General features: G+C 40.0%; 1 protein-coding gene and 1 long non-coding RNA gene across 2 annotated transcripts in view; one reads left to right on the forward strand and one right to left on the reverse strand.

Annotated features, from left to right (window-relative positions):
* CDH19 (cadherin 19) overlaps positions 1–6,449 on the forward strand; it is a 183,755-nt gene extending 177,306 nt beyond the window's left edge. Inside the window, 2 exon segments of the mRNA XM_050938808.1 lie at positions 5,362–5,787; positions 5,790–6,449. Coding sequence (XP_050794765.1) covers positions 5,362–5,787; positions 5,790–5,851 — 488 coding nt within the window. The 3' untranslated portion in view covers positions 5,852–6,449.
* LOC127044264 (uncharacterized) overlaps positions 1–14,443 on the reverse strand; it is a 794,940-nt gene that overhangs the window by 150,714 nt on the left and 629,783 nt on the right. The gene's annotated exons all lie outside the window — the stretch shown is intronic.

A 14,443-nucleotide genomic window follows, 5' to 3' on the forward strand; every position in this document is an offset into this window, starting at 1 on the left:
AGCAAGACTCAAATCCAGACAACCAGATTGTAATCCAAGTGCCTTAACTCACAGGTTGCCAAACTGTGATGTCATCTGCCCCCAAACATGCCTGGCCCTGCTCCACAAACACTGCATCAGGAAGTTCCCAATTTGGTCTACAAAATGGAGGCCTTCACACAGCGTAACCTTTCAAGGTCCCTTCCAGTTCTATGAGATAAGTATATCTCCATGTAATAGTAATTAATAATACAGTGTGTGCGAGGTCATGTTGTGCAGAGGTTGCCATTTTGTAGACCAGAATGGCAGCCTTGCAGCATGACCTAGCATATATGTGTATGAGGTCACATTGTGTGAAGACCCCCATTTGTAGAGCAAAACAGTGGCCTCTTGCTGCAGCATTTGTGGAGCAGGTTCAGACATGTTGGCTATGTGGAGATTGCTGTGTGGACACCAATTTGGCCATTTGCACCATGCAGCTGTACAAGTATCCATCTGAGGGACTTGAATGCAGACAATCCTCATCTGTGGGGAGCAGCCTCATCAAGAGAGACTCCTCTCTGCTTGAACTAGTAGGAACCTGTGCTAGCCTTTTCTTAGATGGGAATCTGCACTAAGGCAAAGTCCATATCTTCTTTCATGCCACCCTGAGTACCCTTGTAATTTCAGGATAAAGAATCATTTTGCTGTCCTAGTATCATCACGCAGGGCCTTCCTAAAATCCTGGCTTCATTTGCTGAAAAGTGAATTCCTCTTTCAGATTTGTTATAAGAGGCACAGAGGACTCCTTTTTTACCCAGAGTATCTGCTTCAGCCTCCAGCAGTGAATCTTATGGTGCAGTTATGAACAAAAAACAAGAGTCCAAGAAACATGCTTGAAAATATGATGAGGCTTTCTTTGATTATGACTTCACCAGTGATTTCATCAAGAAAGACGAAAGGCCAAAATGCCTGCTATAACACGGTGCCACCTAATGAAAGCATGAAGCCTAATAAGCTTAAACAACACTTCACAAGGAACACAGAGAAAAACGAAGGTTATTTTTTCAGTGTCAGAAAGAAGAACTTTCACATCAACAATTGCAATTCAAGAGAGCCATGTTCATCTCTGACCATGCTCAAAAGGCATCATTTGTGTTGAGTTACCACACTGCACAGGCCAAGCAGCTTCATACAATTGGAAACACTTTGATTTTGCCAGCTGCAATTGATGCAATGAACATAATGTTTGGGGAAACTGAAGCAGACAAGCTCAAAGCCATACCACTCTCCAACAACACAGTGAAGCAAAGGATCAAAGTGATAGCAGCAGATCAATCAAACACAGGTGGAGTATCTGAAAAACACAGATTCTTTTGCTCTTCAAGTTGATGTGAGCATTGAGGGTTGTGATGCACACTTTTTGGCTTTTGTGAAATACACGTGATGGTACATTTTTTGAAGACATTCTGGTCTTCCTCTTCCTGGACACAAGATGGTGCAAAATGGTTCAATTTGCTACACCGCTACATGCAAAACAAAAATTTACAGTGTGATTGCTTGGTGGGCTTTTGCACAGATGGAGCTCTGTCTATGGCAAGCCACAAAGCAGGTGTGCATGCTTTGGTAGAGAAATTAGCTCCATTTGCTGTGTGAACTCACTGCACGATTCAAAGAGAAAAACTAGCATCTAAAGCTCTGAGTCCAGAGCTATGTGAAGTTTTGCAGCAGGTCTCATCTATTGTGAACTACATCAAGACTCAGCCTCTTCACATGTGTCTTTTTGCAAACCTGTGTGAAGAAATGGAATTTGATCATGATGTGTTGTTCTTCAACGGTAAAGCTTGTTGGCTCTTGAGAGGAAAAGTACTGGGATGATTTTTTGAACTGAGAGACAAGCTGCATGCCTATGTAATGGATTGCAAAAAATCCTGAGTTCATTGATTTTTCTGGGTGACCAAAGGAAGATATGCCTTTTGGCCTATGTCACAGACATATTTTGGAAACTGAATGAATTGAATACATGTCTGCAAGGAAAAAACACCACATCCTTCAACTGAGTGATCACAACACAGGAGTCACAAAGAAAATTGTTTTCTGGAAGAATAATTTGCTGAAGACAAACTATGAATCCTTCCTGAAGCTTTGCAAGGTGTTGGGTGACACAGGTGATAGCTGAGTATCTCAGATGACTGAAGGACCAGTTTGTATCCTTTTTCCCCGACTTGGACATGACAAAATATGATTAGATATGAAGCCCCTTTCAGTGCAAGACTGATGCCATTGGCTTGCCAGCAGCTGAAATCAAACAGCTCAGAAATTTCCTGTGATCGATTCCTTCAAGGAACATATACTTAATGTTCTTTCCCAGAGAGCTGTGTCAATATCATGAGATAAAAGGGAAGGTCCTCTCATTGAACCTTAACTGGTTAATAGATAGAAAACAAAGGGTAGGAATAAATGGTCAAGTTTCAGAATGGAGAGAGGAAAATAGTTATGTCCCCCACGGGTCTGTACTGGATCCAGTCCCATTCAACATATTCATAAATGATCTGGGAAAAGGGGTAAATAGTAGGTGGAAAAATTTGCAGATGATACAAAACTACTCAAGATAGTTAAGTTCCAGGCAGACTGCGAAGAACTACAAAAGTATCTCTCAAAACTGGGTGACTGGGCAACAAAATGGCAGATGAAATTCAATGTTGATAAATACAAAGTAATGCACATTGGAAAACATAAACCCAACTATACAGACAAAATGATGGGGCTAAAGAGAAAGAGATCTTGGAGGCATTGTGAATAACTCTCTGAAAACATCCACTCAATGTGCAGCTGGAGTCAAAAAAGCTACCAGAAGTTTGGGAATCATTCTTGAAAGGATAGATAAAACAGAAAATATCATATTGCCTCTATATAAATCCATGGTATACCCACATCTTGAATACTACCTGCAAATGTGGTCTCCCCATCTCAAAAAAATTGGAATTGGAAAAGGTTCAGAAAAGGGCAACAAAAATTATTAACCGTATAGAACAGTTTCCATATGAGGAGAGATTAATAAGACTGGGACTTTCCAGCTCGGAAAAGAAACAACTAAGGAGGGATATGATAGAGGTCTATAAAATCATGACTGGTGTGGAGAAAGTAAATAAGGAAGTATTATTTACTCTTTCTCATAACATAGGATCTAGGGGTCACCCAATGAAACTAATAGGCAGCAGGTTTAAAACAAACAAAAGGATGTATTTCATCAGACGCCACAGTCAAACTGTGGAACTCTTTGCCAAAAGATGTTGTGAAGACCAAGATTATAAAAGGGTTCAAAAAGAACTAGATAAATCATGGAGGTTAGGTCGGTCAATGGCTACTAGCCAGGATGGGCAGAGATGCAAAACCATGTCCCTATCCTCTGTTTGCCAGAAGCTGAGAATCGGTGAGAGGGGATGTATCACTTGATGATTACCTGTTCTGTTCATTCCCTCTGTAGCACCTACCATTGGCCACTGTCAGAAGATGGGATACTGGGCTGACCCAGTATGGCCATTCTTATGTTCTTATGCATGGTCAAGAATGAATATCCTGAACTCTCAACATGCACCTCAGAACTGATAGTACCATTCACGAGTATTTCTGTGATGCTGGATTCAGCACTCTTGTGTCCAACAAGTCTCACTATCGATCTATCATTGATGACACTTCAGAGATTAAATGTGTAATTTCTACCTCACTGCCGGACATGAAGAAGCTGTATCACAGTACGCAAGCCCATGCATCACAGACAGCATTAAATAATGTACTTAATGTGAAAATTCCTTGGATTCCTTTGCTGCTGTGGTGCTTTGTTGCTATCTTGAGTCAAAGGACACAATAAGCCTCAAAATGGGCTCCCACAGGCAAATAATTTATGAAACTCTGTGTTAACCACTCAGCCACCGCACCTCCATCTAAATGCAATACACAGTAATCCCTGCTAGCACTAGAGTGTTCATTTAGCATTCCCTTAGAGGGATGCATCAACCCCAGTGAGCCTGTTAAAGAGCTTGTTTCCTATGGTAACACTGGCATAGCACATCATTTGACATGCTACACTTTCTGATAGCATGACATGGGCAAAACATCATCCATCATCTAAAGATGTGGGTCATCAAAAGCAAGGACAACTTTTTCAGTGCCTCCTTATCAGCTACTATCAGAACTATATAAATTCACCAGCACTAGAGTTATTTCACAGATGGTGTGATTTAAAACTCATAAGTTAGGCAAACATAATTGTTTCACTGGAAGTGAAATTTTAATTTAAAAAAAATCAATAAAATCCCAATTTAAAATTGATTCCACTAGTTACAAAGGGCATGATAATCAAGAGGTGTTATTGTTCTAAATCATGCAGCCATGGCATGAATTGTACTTGTTCTTCAGAATTCTTCCTAAGACAATTATCACCAAAGATTTACTATCAGAAATGAGAAAAATAATTATAAAAAAAGTTCCAATGCATTTTTTAAATTAACAACCCAAACTTGTATGGAGAAATATTTTCTCATATTAGAATCAAATTTGTCAAACAAATTTGTTTGGTTTGTTTTTTAAGCTTAAAACTCTATTCAGTTTCCAGCTATAATTAGTTACAAACTGAAATCATGCATTTTGGATCCCACTGTGTATTTGAAATGGACACTTCAGTTTGGGATGAAGTGAGCCAGGGTTTGGTGTGGGGAGGTGGCAGGAGGGAATGAATGCTTATTTAAAAAAAATAAACAAATGAAAAATCTTTTCAATCTGAGCCAGTTGTTCTACAATCCAAGCTTTATGTCATTACAAACAAGGTATTCTTACAGATAGAGCTTGCTGGTGCACAGATATGAGGTACAACATCCTAAAAAATTCTCAAATGTGCAAAACCAATTACGAGAAACTATTGGACCAGATCCTCACCTGCTTAGCTTAGCTTCGTTGAAGTCAAAGGATTTGAACCAATTGACTCCAACTGAGGAGGATCTAACCCAATAACATTCTTTTTTTATTTCCCAGCCCTTCCAGTGGTTTTGATCTGGGAAAGGGAAATGAAAGCTTGAATGCCGCATTGATATATTATGTAATAAAACAAACTAGTTTCAAACAGCACAAGTAACCTGTGATTCCCTCACTCCTCCAAACTCTCATTGGCCAAACAAATTGCTCCATTTCCTTAACCCATTTTATAAGTCCCTTTGTAGCCATTTCCCCACCAAAAATACTACATCTTACAATCATAAATCCACAAAAAAAAAAAAACAAAAACAGCTCTACAAATCCACCTAGATTGCTTGCTTTTGCACATGCTTCAACATTAGGAAGTTTTACCACTCTTAAGACTTTCCAAACACACAAAAAGTCTCTGGTTCTTTTCTTTTTTCTTGTCAGTGTTTTTTTTGGCAATGCTGGTTTTAAGGCAGCGGAGGAAGCGGTCTCTATTTCCTGACAAGCCTGAAGAGTTCAGAGAGAACATTGTCAGGTATGATGATGAAGGAGGGGGAGAGGAGGACACAGAGGCTTTTGATATTTCAACACTCAGGACTCGTACTGTCATGAGAGAGCACAAGTCTAGAAGAAACATCACAACAGAAATCCAAAGCCTTTACAGACAATCTCTGCAAGTTGGTCCTGACAGTGCTGTTTTCAGGGAATTCATTTTAGAAAAGCTTAAAGAAGCTAATGCAGATCCTACTGCTCCGCCATATGATTCCCTTCAGACATATGCATTTGAGGGGACTGGCTCATTGGCTGGATCCCTCAGCTCTTTAGGATCAAGCATATCACATGTGGATGAGAATTATGATTACCTTACTGATGGGGTCTGGACTTTACACAACTAGCATGCATGTATGACCCCAGTAAGAGTACAAGGGATTAGCAGCCAATAGGGGCCACATTTTCAAAAGTACTCAGCAGCCAAAATCAAGTATGTATTTGAAAATGAGACCAATTTAAGCAACAAAATAAGTGGCTAGGTTTCAAGAACAGCAGTTCAAACTGATCGTGGATGTTGAGAACCTTTTCAAAATCTGCCTGTGAGTGTCACTCTGAGAAGTGCTGAATGCTCAGCCCTTTTGAAAGTCAGCTCTTATTCAGGTGCCTGAATACAAGCTGCGCTCCTTTGAAAATCTAGTTCCAATGGTGGGTGCTTAAAACAGGTCCCACAAGCACAGGATAAAACAAAACAAAATAACTATGGTCCTGGAAATATTTGACCTTAGGCTTTACAACTATTTCCAAAGTTAAGGCTGACTTGGTTGGGTTTTGTTTTTGTTTTGTTTTGTTTTTTCATATTAATTAACCAAAGTTAAAGCTTGCATATTTGTATTATGTTTCATAATATAAATACTATTGTGTAAAAAATGTAGACACCAGACATATTTTTAAAGGATTGTAAAAAACACTTAAAGTCTTCTATTTATTTTTTTTTAGGATAAAACTAAAGCAAATGCAGTTTTTAGCCATGTAGAAATAAAGGCCTGTTACAGTCAACATTTATTCACTATTAAATTTGAATTTTTATTAAACTGTTGAGAAGTGTGTCAAATTCTTAATTAATTTCTCAGTTAATGCATTCAAAAATTATAAAGGACAAAAAGTATTAGGTTCAAGTCTGAATCAATATTCAACTTAAATACAGTAATATCAGACATGTTACATTTTACTGTGCATAGTGTCAAATACAATTCACATCTGGGCTTTTTCCCCTTTTATTAAGATTTTGAAAGATGACTGATTTCCCCAGCACAGATTTTTTTTATTATGGAATATAAAATTAGCTGCAGTACTCAATTTTATTGTAATAGTATTAAAGATCTTTAAAATGCTAAGCTGGTGGATATAAAACTTGATGTATAACATTAGATAGTAAAACACTTTAACGTTAATCCAGTTCTTCAGAAAATGATCCCACATCATTCAGAAAGGAATCGAGTCAGACTTCAAAATTAATTTCCTACTGTATTTTTTTACACAGTCTGCAGTGGGTATAAAATTGTCTCAGAACTATTCCCTTTCAATTATCTGTATGTATGTATGGATGGATGATCAACAGAAATTAATGTTCTAAAAACCATCAAATATATTCAAATATCTGGCTAAGAATAGAAGGGTCTGCCTTATATTTATTCACCATTTTCTATTAGCTGTTTATTTTACAGTATCTGCAACATGTAATCAATTGAAACATTTCAACAGCTGAAAGCTGGCATCAGGATTAGAAAAACAGAGCAATTAGCTTTTTTATTTAAGCTCTCAGGTAAGCTCCACTGAATTACAAAAAACTAGGCAAATCTTATACGAGAAATGAAAATGCATGAAGCATAGCAAACATCACAGAGCTTGTAAAAGTATTTGCTTATTAAAGAAAAACAAGGGATGTCAGCTAAGCAGAAAGATGCCAGTACAGAGACACTTTAAATGCCTGCAAGTTAAAAATAAAGCACAGGAGAAAGTACAGGAATTAGGACACAAAAGGGTGTGTGTCCAGAAAAAAAAAACTACAGATGCTATTTGTTCTTGAACAATATTGACAAGCATGTGACTAGCAGCTGATGAACCAGCACATGTATAATGGGGGAAAGTTTTGTTTGTTTTTTTTTTTGTGAGAACAATGCTAAGGTTCCTAAGTAGAAGAGTTGCCACAAAGTAACTTTAAAAGATGCATGTCAATGAAGCATTGCAATGATAGATCTAATGCTTGTATTCAATGGCACCAGACAGATGTGACAAAATGGTTTCTAGTTAGATAATATTGTGCATATCAATCATTAGCTCCATGGAAAAGAATAGGAATGAGACAACAAATGAGCTTGTATTTGTTTGTTTTGCGGAATGGGAGTATGATGGGCTATATACAACTGACACAGATGAGGAAAGGACCAGAGTCCCTGTGTGGGGGAGCTAGTTCCATCCCTTGGTCCTGTCAACCATGTACTGGAGCGAAGAGACCTTTAAAAAGGAAGAAACTGCAGTCAGCTGGGAGGAGAGAACACCCTCAGCAGGAAACTGCTGGAGCAGTGCCACAGAGGGGAACTTCCATCCAGAAGATCTCCACTGTGACCCTATCAAGAATCCAGCAAATTCCCAGAGCAAGCATGACAGTGTGAGCGTGATTCAGGATCCCAGCCAGAGGGATGCTTGGGTATGCTTGGGTGTTTAACTTTCCTTATGATCCTCCTTTAGAAGGCCCACAAAGAGGAGCGTCCTCTTGCAAGAAGTAAGAATCTGGGCCCTGTGCATGAGCCATCCATTGTAAACACCTGGGCGTGGTGAGTGTCTTCCACCATCTGGGAGAAAAACCTAAGGGGACTCTTTTACAGAGAGTACAGATCTACATTCAGATTCTGAAACCGTAAGAGGTACCATACTCCACAGTTGGTCCCATTGACTTTAACTGAACCTCCTGTGGAATGGAATAGCATTCATGGGAAGAAGGATGTCAGCCTTTGTATCTGAACGTGGACTGTGAGAAAATGATCACTGTTCAATTGTTCAGACAGAGGAGTAGGATACAATCCATGTTTATGCTGATATTGCCTTTGATCCTGTTTGAGGTTGTGTTCCATATATCATCCAGTTTGAGTGTATGTTCATATAATAATTACAAAATTATTTAACTGTGTCCTATTGTTTCATTGTGTTATATATCGCTTTCTAGTAGCTGCTTCACATAAAAGGTAAGAGACTACTACTGTTACCAGCTAAAGAAATTACTCTTTTAGCTCAAGTGATAGAGGACCATGCTTCTAGTAGTGAGGGTCCTGCAGTTAAATTCCACAGTAAGCAGGGGTCATTGTAAGTTGGCACTGGAGTGGATTTCAACAAGATTTCTGATAAGCAGGCCCAATGTCAACCTTATGGACTCATGTTTATATATGATAAAAAAAACAGCAAATCACTGGTCTGATAAAATGTAACAATTCCTGTGTTCCTATATGGACATGATCAAACATTATATGAGCAAACCAGGTTTAAATTGGCCAAGCAACGACTAAAGAGGAATATTATTAGATGTCTACGAATATAAAAATGTAAACACCAAGAACAGACAGGAATTATGTAAATAGATTAAAGGGATATATAACAAGGGATAATGGGGTAAAACCAATAAAGAGAAAGTGTGAATGCCAGGCAATAATTCCTGATTGTGAGATCTCTTACTCTGTGGAATATTACGTTCACAGCATAAACAAAGAGAAGTTAGATAAAAACATAAATACACTTGATGGAAAAGTTGCAACTTAATACTATTTCTTATAATTCAAAACAATAACACATGAAAACACAGAGACAGAGCAGGCTTCCGCCTACAGCAGGGATGGAGAACTCACCCCACTATTTTCTAGGCTGTCTCTTTGCATAATGAGTCTGATTTCATGCTTTCTGACAGAGCCCCATATCTTGCACGCATGAGCAGGAAATCGCCCCTATTCTTAAAGTGATACCTTGCAATTCCAACTTAGTCATCAAAACACCACATGGAATAGTCCTCCTAAGGAAAATCTCCATTACTTAGGCCATCTAAACTCAGACTGGACAGTTCAGTTGAATAGGTACTATAACAAAACAATCCTTCAATGGCAGGGGGTCATTGGTTCCTAGTCTTGGGTTCATGACCCATGGGAAGATTATAAACATGTTTCAGTGGAATCATGACCGCTCTCTCATTCTTCATGTCTATAAAGGACACATATATATTTCTTTTCTTTTGTAACATAGAGTAACAATTTGGAAATTTGCTGAATTTGAGGATCTAATTCACATGGTAGGATAAATCACATGACTGGAGCACTGTCATGGATGGATATAAACTATTCAGGAAGGACAGGCAGGGCAGAAAAGGTGGAGAAGTTGCATTGTACATAAGAGAGCAGTCTGACTGCTCAGAGCTCCAGTATGAAAATACAGAAAAACCTGAGAGTCTCTGGATTAAGTTTAGAAGTGTGAACAACAAGGGTGATGTCGTGGTGGGAGTCTGATATAGACCACCGAACCAGGGGGATGAGGTGGAGGAGGCGTTCTTCTGGCAACCAACAGAAGTTACTAGATCACAGGCCCTGGTTCTCCTGGGGGACTTCAATCACCCCGATATCTGCTAGTAGAGTAATCCAGGAAGTTTTTGGAAACTGTAGGGGACAATTTTCTGGTGCATGTGAAGGAGGAACCAACAAAAGGCAGAGCTCTTCTTGACCTGCTGTTCACAGACAGGGAAGAATTAATAGGGGAAGCAAAAGTGGATGTGAACCTGGGAGGCAGTGACCATGCGATGGTCAAGTTCAGGATCCTGACACAAGGAAGAAAGGAGAGCAGCAAAATATGGACCTTGGACTTTAGAAAAGCAGCCTTTGACTCCTCTGGGAACTAACAGGCAGGATCCCCTCGGAGAATAACATGAAGGGGAAAGGAGTCCAGGAGAGCTGGCTGTATTTTAAAGAATCCTTAATGAGGTTGCAGGAACAAACCATCCTGATGTGTAGAAAGAATAGTAAATATGGCAAGCAACCAGCTTGGCTTAAGAGTGAAATCCTTCCTGATCTTAAACACAAAAATGAAGCTTACAAGAAGTGGAAGATTGGACAAATGGCCAGGGAAGAGTATAAAAATATTGCTCAGGCATGCAGGAGTAAAATCAGGAAGGCCAAATCACACCTGGAGTTGCAGCTAGCAAGAGATGTTAAGAGTAACAAAGAAGTGTTTCTTCAGGTATGTAAGCAACAAGAAGAAAGTCAAGGAAAGTGTGGGCCTCTTACTGAATGAGGGAGGCAACTTAGTGACAGAGGATGCGGAAAAAGCTAATGTACTCAATGCTTTTTTTGCCTCTGTCTTCACGAACAAGGTCAGCTCCCAGACTACTGCACTATGCAGCACAGCATGGGGAGGAGGTGACCGGCCTTCTGTGGAGAAAGAAGTGGTTCAGGACTATTTAGAAAAGCTGGATGAGCACAAGTCCATGGGGCCAGATGCTCTGCATCTGAGGATGCTAAAGGAGTTAGTGCATGTGATTGCAGATCCATTCGCCATTATCTTTGAAAACTCAGAGTGATCGGGGGTGATCCCAGATGACTGGAAAAAGGCTAATGTAGTGCCCATCTTTAAAAAAGGGAAGGAGGAGGATCCAAGGAACTACAAGCCAGTCAGCCTCACTTCAGTCCCTGGAAAAATCATGGAGCAGGTCCTCAAGGAATCAATTCTGAAGCACTTAGAGGAGAGGAAAGTGATCAGGAACAGTCAGCATGGATTCACCAAGGGCAAGTCATGCCTGACTAACCTAATTGCCTTCTATGATGAGATAACTGGCTCTGTGGATGAGGGGAAAGCAGTGGATGTGTTATTCCTTGACTTTAGCAAACCTTTTGATATGGTCTCCCACAATATTCTTTCCAGCAAGTTAAAGTATGGGTAAAGTATGGATGAATGGATTAAAAGGTAGATAGAAAGCTGGCTAGATCATCGGGCTCAACAGGTAGTGATCAATGGCTTCATGTCTAGTTGACAGCCAGTATCAAGTGAAGTGCCCCAAGGGTTGGCCCTGGGGCAGGTTTTGTCCAATATGTTCATTAATGATCTGGAGGATGGTGTGGACTGCACCCTCAGGAACTTTGCAGATGACACTAAACTGGGAGGAGTGGTAGATACACTGGAGGGTAGGGATAGGATACAGAGGGACCTAGACAAATTAGAGGATTTGGCAAAAAGAAATCTGGTGAGGTTGAACAAGGAGAAGTGTAGAGTCCTGCACTAAGGAAGGAAGAATCCCATGCACAGCTACAGACTAGGGACCGAATGGCTAGGCATAAGTTCTGCAGAAAAGGACCTAGGGGTTACAATAGACGAGAAGCAGGATATGAGTCAACAGTGTGCCCTTGTTGCCAAGAAGGCTAATGGTATTTTGGGCTGTATAAATAGGGGCATTGCCAGCAGATCAATGGACATGAACATTCCCCTCTATTTGACATTGGTGAGGCCTCATCTGGAGTACTGTGTCCAGTTTTGGGCACCACACTGCAGGGGGGATGTGGAAAAATTGGACAGAGTCCAGCAGAGGGCATTGGGAGTGATTGGGGGGCTGGAGCACATGACTTATGAGGAGAGGCTGAGGGAACTAGAATTGTTTAGTCTGCAGAAGAGAAGAATGAGGGGGGATTTGATAGCTGCTTTCAAGTACCTGAAAGGGGGTTCCAAAGAGGATGGGTCTAAACTGTTCTCAGTGGTACCAGAAGACAGAACAAGGAATAATGGTCACAAAGTTGCAATGGTTTACCTAGAGAAGTGGTAGAATCTCCTTCCTTAGAAGTTTTTAAGGTTAGGCTTGACAAAGCCCGGTCTGGGATGATTTAGTTGGGGATTGGTCCTGTTTTGACCAGGAGGTTGGACTAGATGACTTCCTGAAGTCCCTTCCAACCCTGATATTCTATGATTCTAATGATAGTTCTTTTCCACCTCCAACTTCTGGTATTTTAGTGATTTGACACTTTGGTATATAAGAAAATAAAGGATGTCTGTAAACTTATTATAAATTTGGTATAACAAGCAAAAGTTATGTGTTAACACATTGTGACTTATGAGTCATTGTTCTGATTCAAGGGGGGAAAAGTCTTGCTCACTCACTTCCCAGTAAAATGATTCATTTGTCTTCATTTGCATTTCAAATTGTAGTTTTATGATCAGAACACTGACAGAACTCTCTCTTGGTTGCTGCTAAAAATAATCATAAGAACATTATTCTGAGTCAGACCAATGATCCATCCAGACCAGTATCCTGTCTTCTGACAGTAGCTGGTACCATGTGCTTCAGAAGGAATGTGCAGAACTGGGCAATTATCAAGTGGTTCCTCTCCTGTTGTCCAGTCCCAGCTTTTGGCAGTCAGAGTTTTAGGAACACACAGAGCATGGGGTTGCATCCCTGACATTCTTGGCTAACAGGTATTGATGGACCTATCCTCCATGAACTTCTCTAATTCTTTTTTGAACCAGTTATATTTTTGGTTTTCACAACATCCCCTCACAAAGAGTTCTACAGGCTGACTGCATTGTGTGAAGAAGTATTTCCTTATATTTATTCTCAGCCTGCTGCCTATTAATTCCATTGGATGACCCTAATTCTTGTGTATATGAAGGGATAAATAATACTTCCCTATTTACTTTCTCCATGCCACTCATGATTTTACAGACCGTTATCATATTACCATAAGTTGTCTCTTTTTTAAAGATGAACAGTCCCAGTCTTTTTAATATCTCCTCATATGCGAAACTGTTCCATACTCCTAATCATTTTTGTTGCCCTTCTCTATATTTTTTTCCAATTCAAATACATCTTTTTTTGAGATAGGGCAACCAGAACTGCATGCAGTATTCAATGTGAGGGCATACTCTGGATTTATTTACTGTCATTGTGATGTTTTCTGTCTTTTTATCTCTCTCTTTCTTAACAGTTCCTAATATTCTCTTAGCTTTTTTGACTGCCATTGTACACTGAACAGATGACTTTAGGTAACTATCCACAATAATTTCAGGATATAATTCTTGAGTGCTAACAACCAGGGCCGGCATTTCCATTTAGGCAACCTAGGCGGTCACCTAGGACACCAGGATTTGGGAGGGAAGCAATTCGGCGGCGGGGGGTCCTTCCGCGCTTTGGGTCGTCGTCGCCAGTTCTGCGGCGGATCCTTCACTCGCTCCGGGACCCGCCGCTGAAGTGCCCCGAAGACCGGGAGCACAGAAGGACCCCTCTGCTGCAGAATTGCCGCCAACGACTGGAAGCAAGGAAGGACCCCCACCTAGGGCGCCAAAAACCCTGGCGCCACTCCTGCTAACAGCTAATGCAGACCCCCATCATTTCTGTGTATAGTTGAGATTATATTTTCCAACATTTTAGAGATAATCTTAAATTCACGTAATGTATCCACATCTCCTGCCATAAATACTGTCATTCTTATACTAGCTTTGCTTGCTAAATTTGCATTCGAAATACAGTTGTTTTAGCATGCATACTTAATCATACAGGGTAACCATGTCAAATAAGAGGAATATATAACTCAACAGACAGCATACATTATTATGCCTTAAAGTGGTTTTAATGCACACTTTTTCTCTGAAAGTTCCACTCTAGAAGTGGGAGTTAAGAGAGTTTATATATTACATACTGGCAAAGAATGTGTTTTACCCTTGGCTCACAAATCAGGAGAATAGAACACAGAATTGTTTGACATGCCAGTAAAAGCGTGTATACATAAAAATATGGTCTGGTATTATTTATGTATGGTTAGACTCCTTTTCACAGTAGTAATTTACATATCATATTCACATATCACAAAAAGATTAATCCTTCACAAAGAGGTCTACATTATCCTCTCAGTTCCTACACATAGGGTGCAAGAGGGCAGCGGAAATTAAACAGTGCACTGGTTGTGTGCTGGCCCTTGGCACAGGGGTGAATTCTCTCCATAAAGACATAGGGGAATATAACAAT

Source organism: Gopherus flavomarginatus, chromosome 2, assembly GCF_025201925.1.
Source record: "Gopherus flavomarginatus isolate rGopFla2 chromosome 2, rGopFla2.mat.asm, whole genome shotgun sequence".
NCBI lineage: Eukaryota > Metazoa > Chordata > Testudines > Testudinidae > Gopherus > Gopherus flavomarginatus.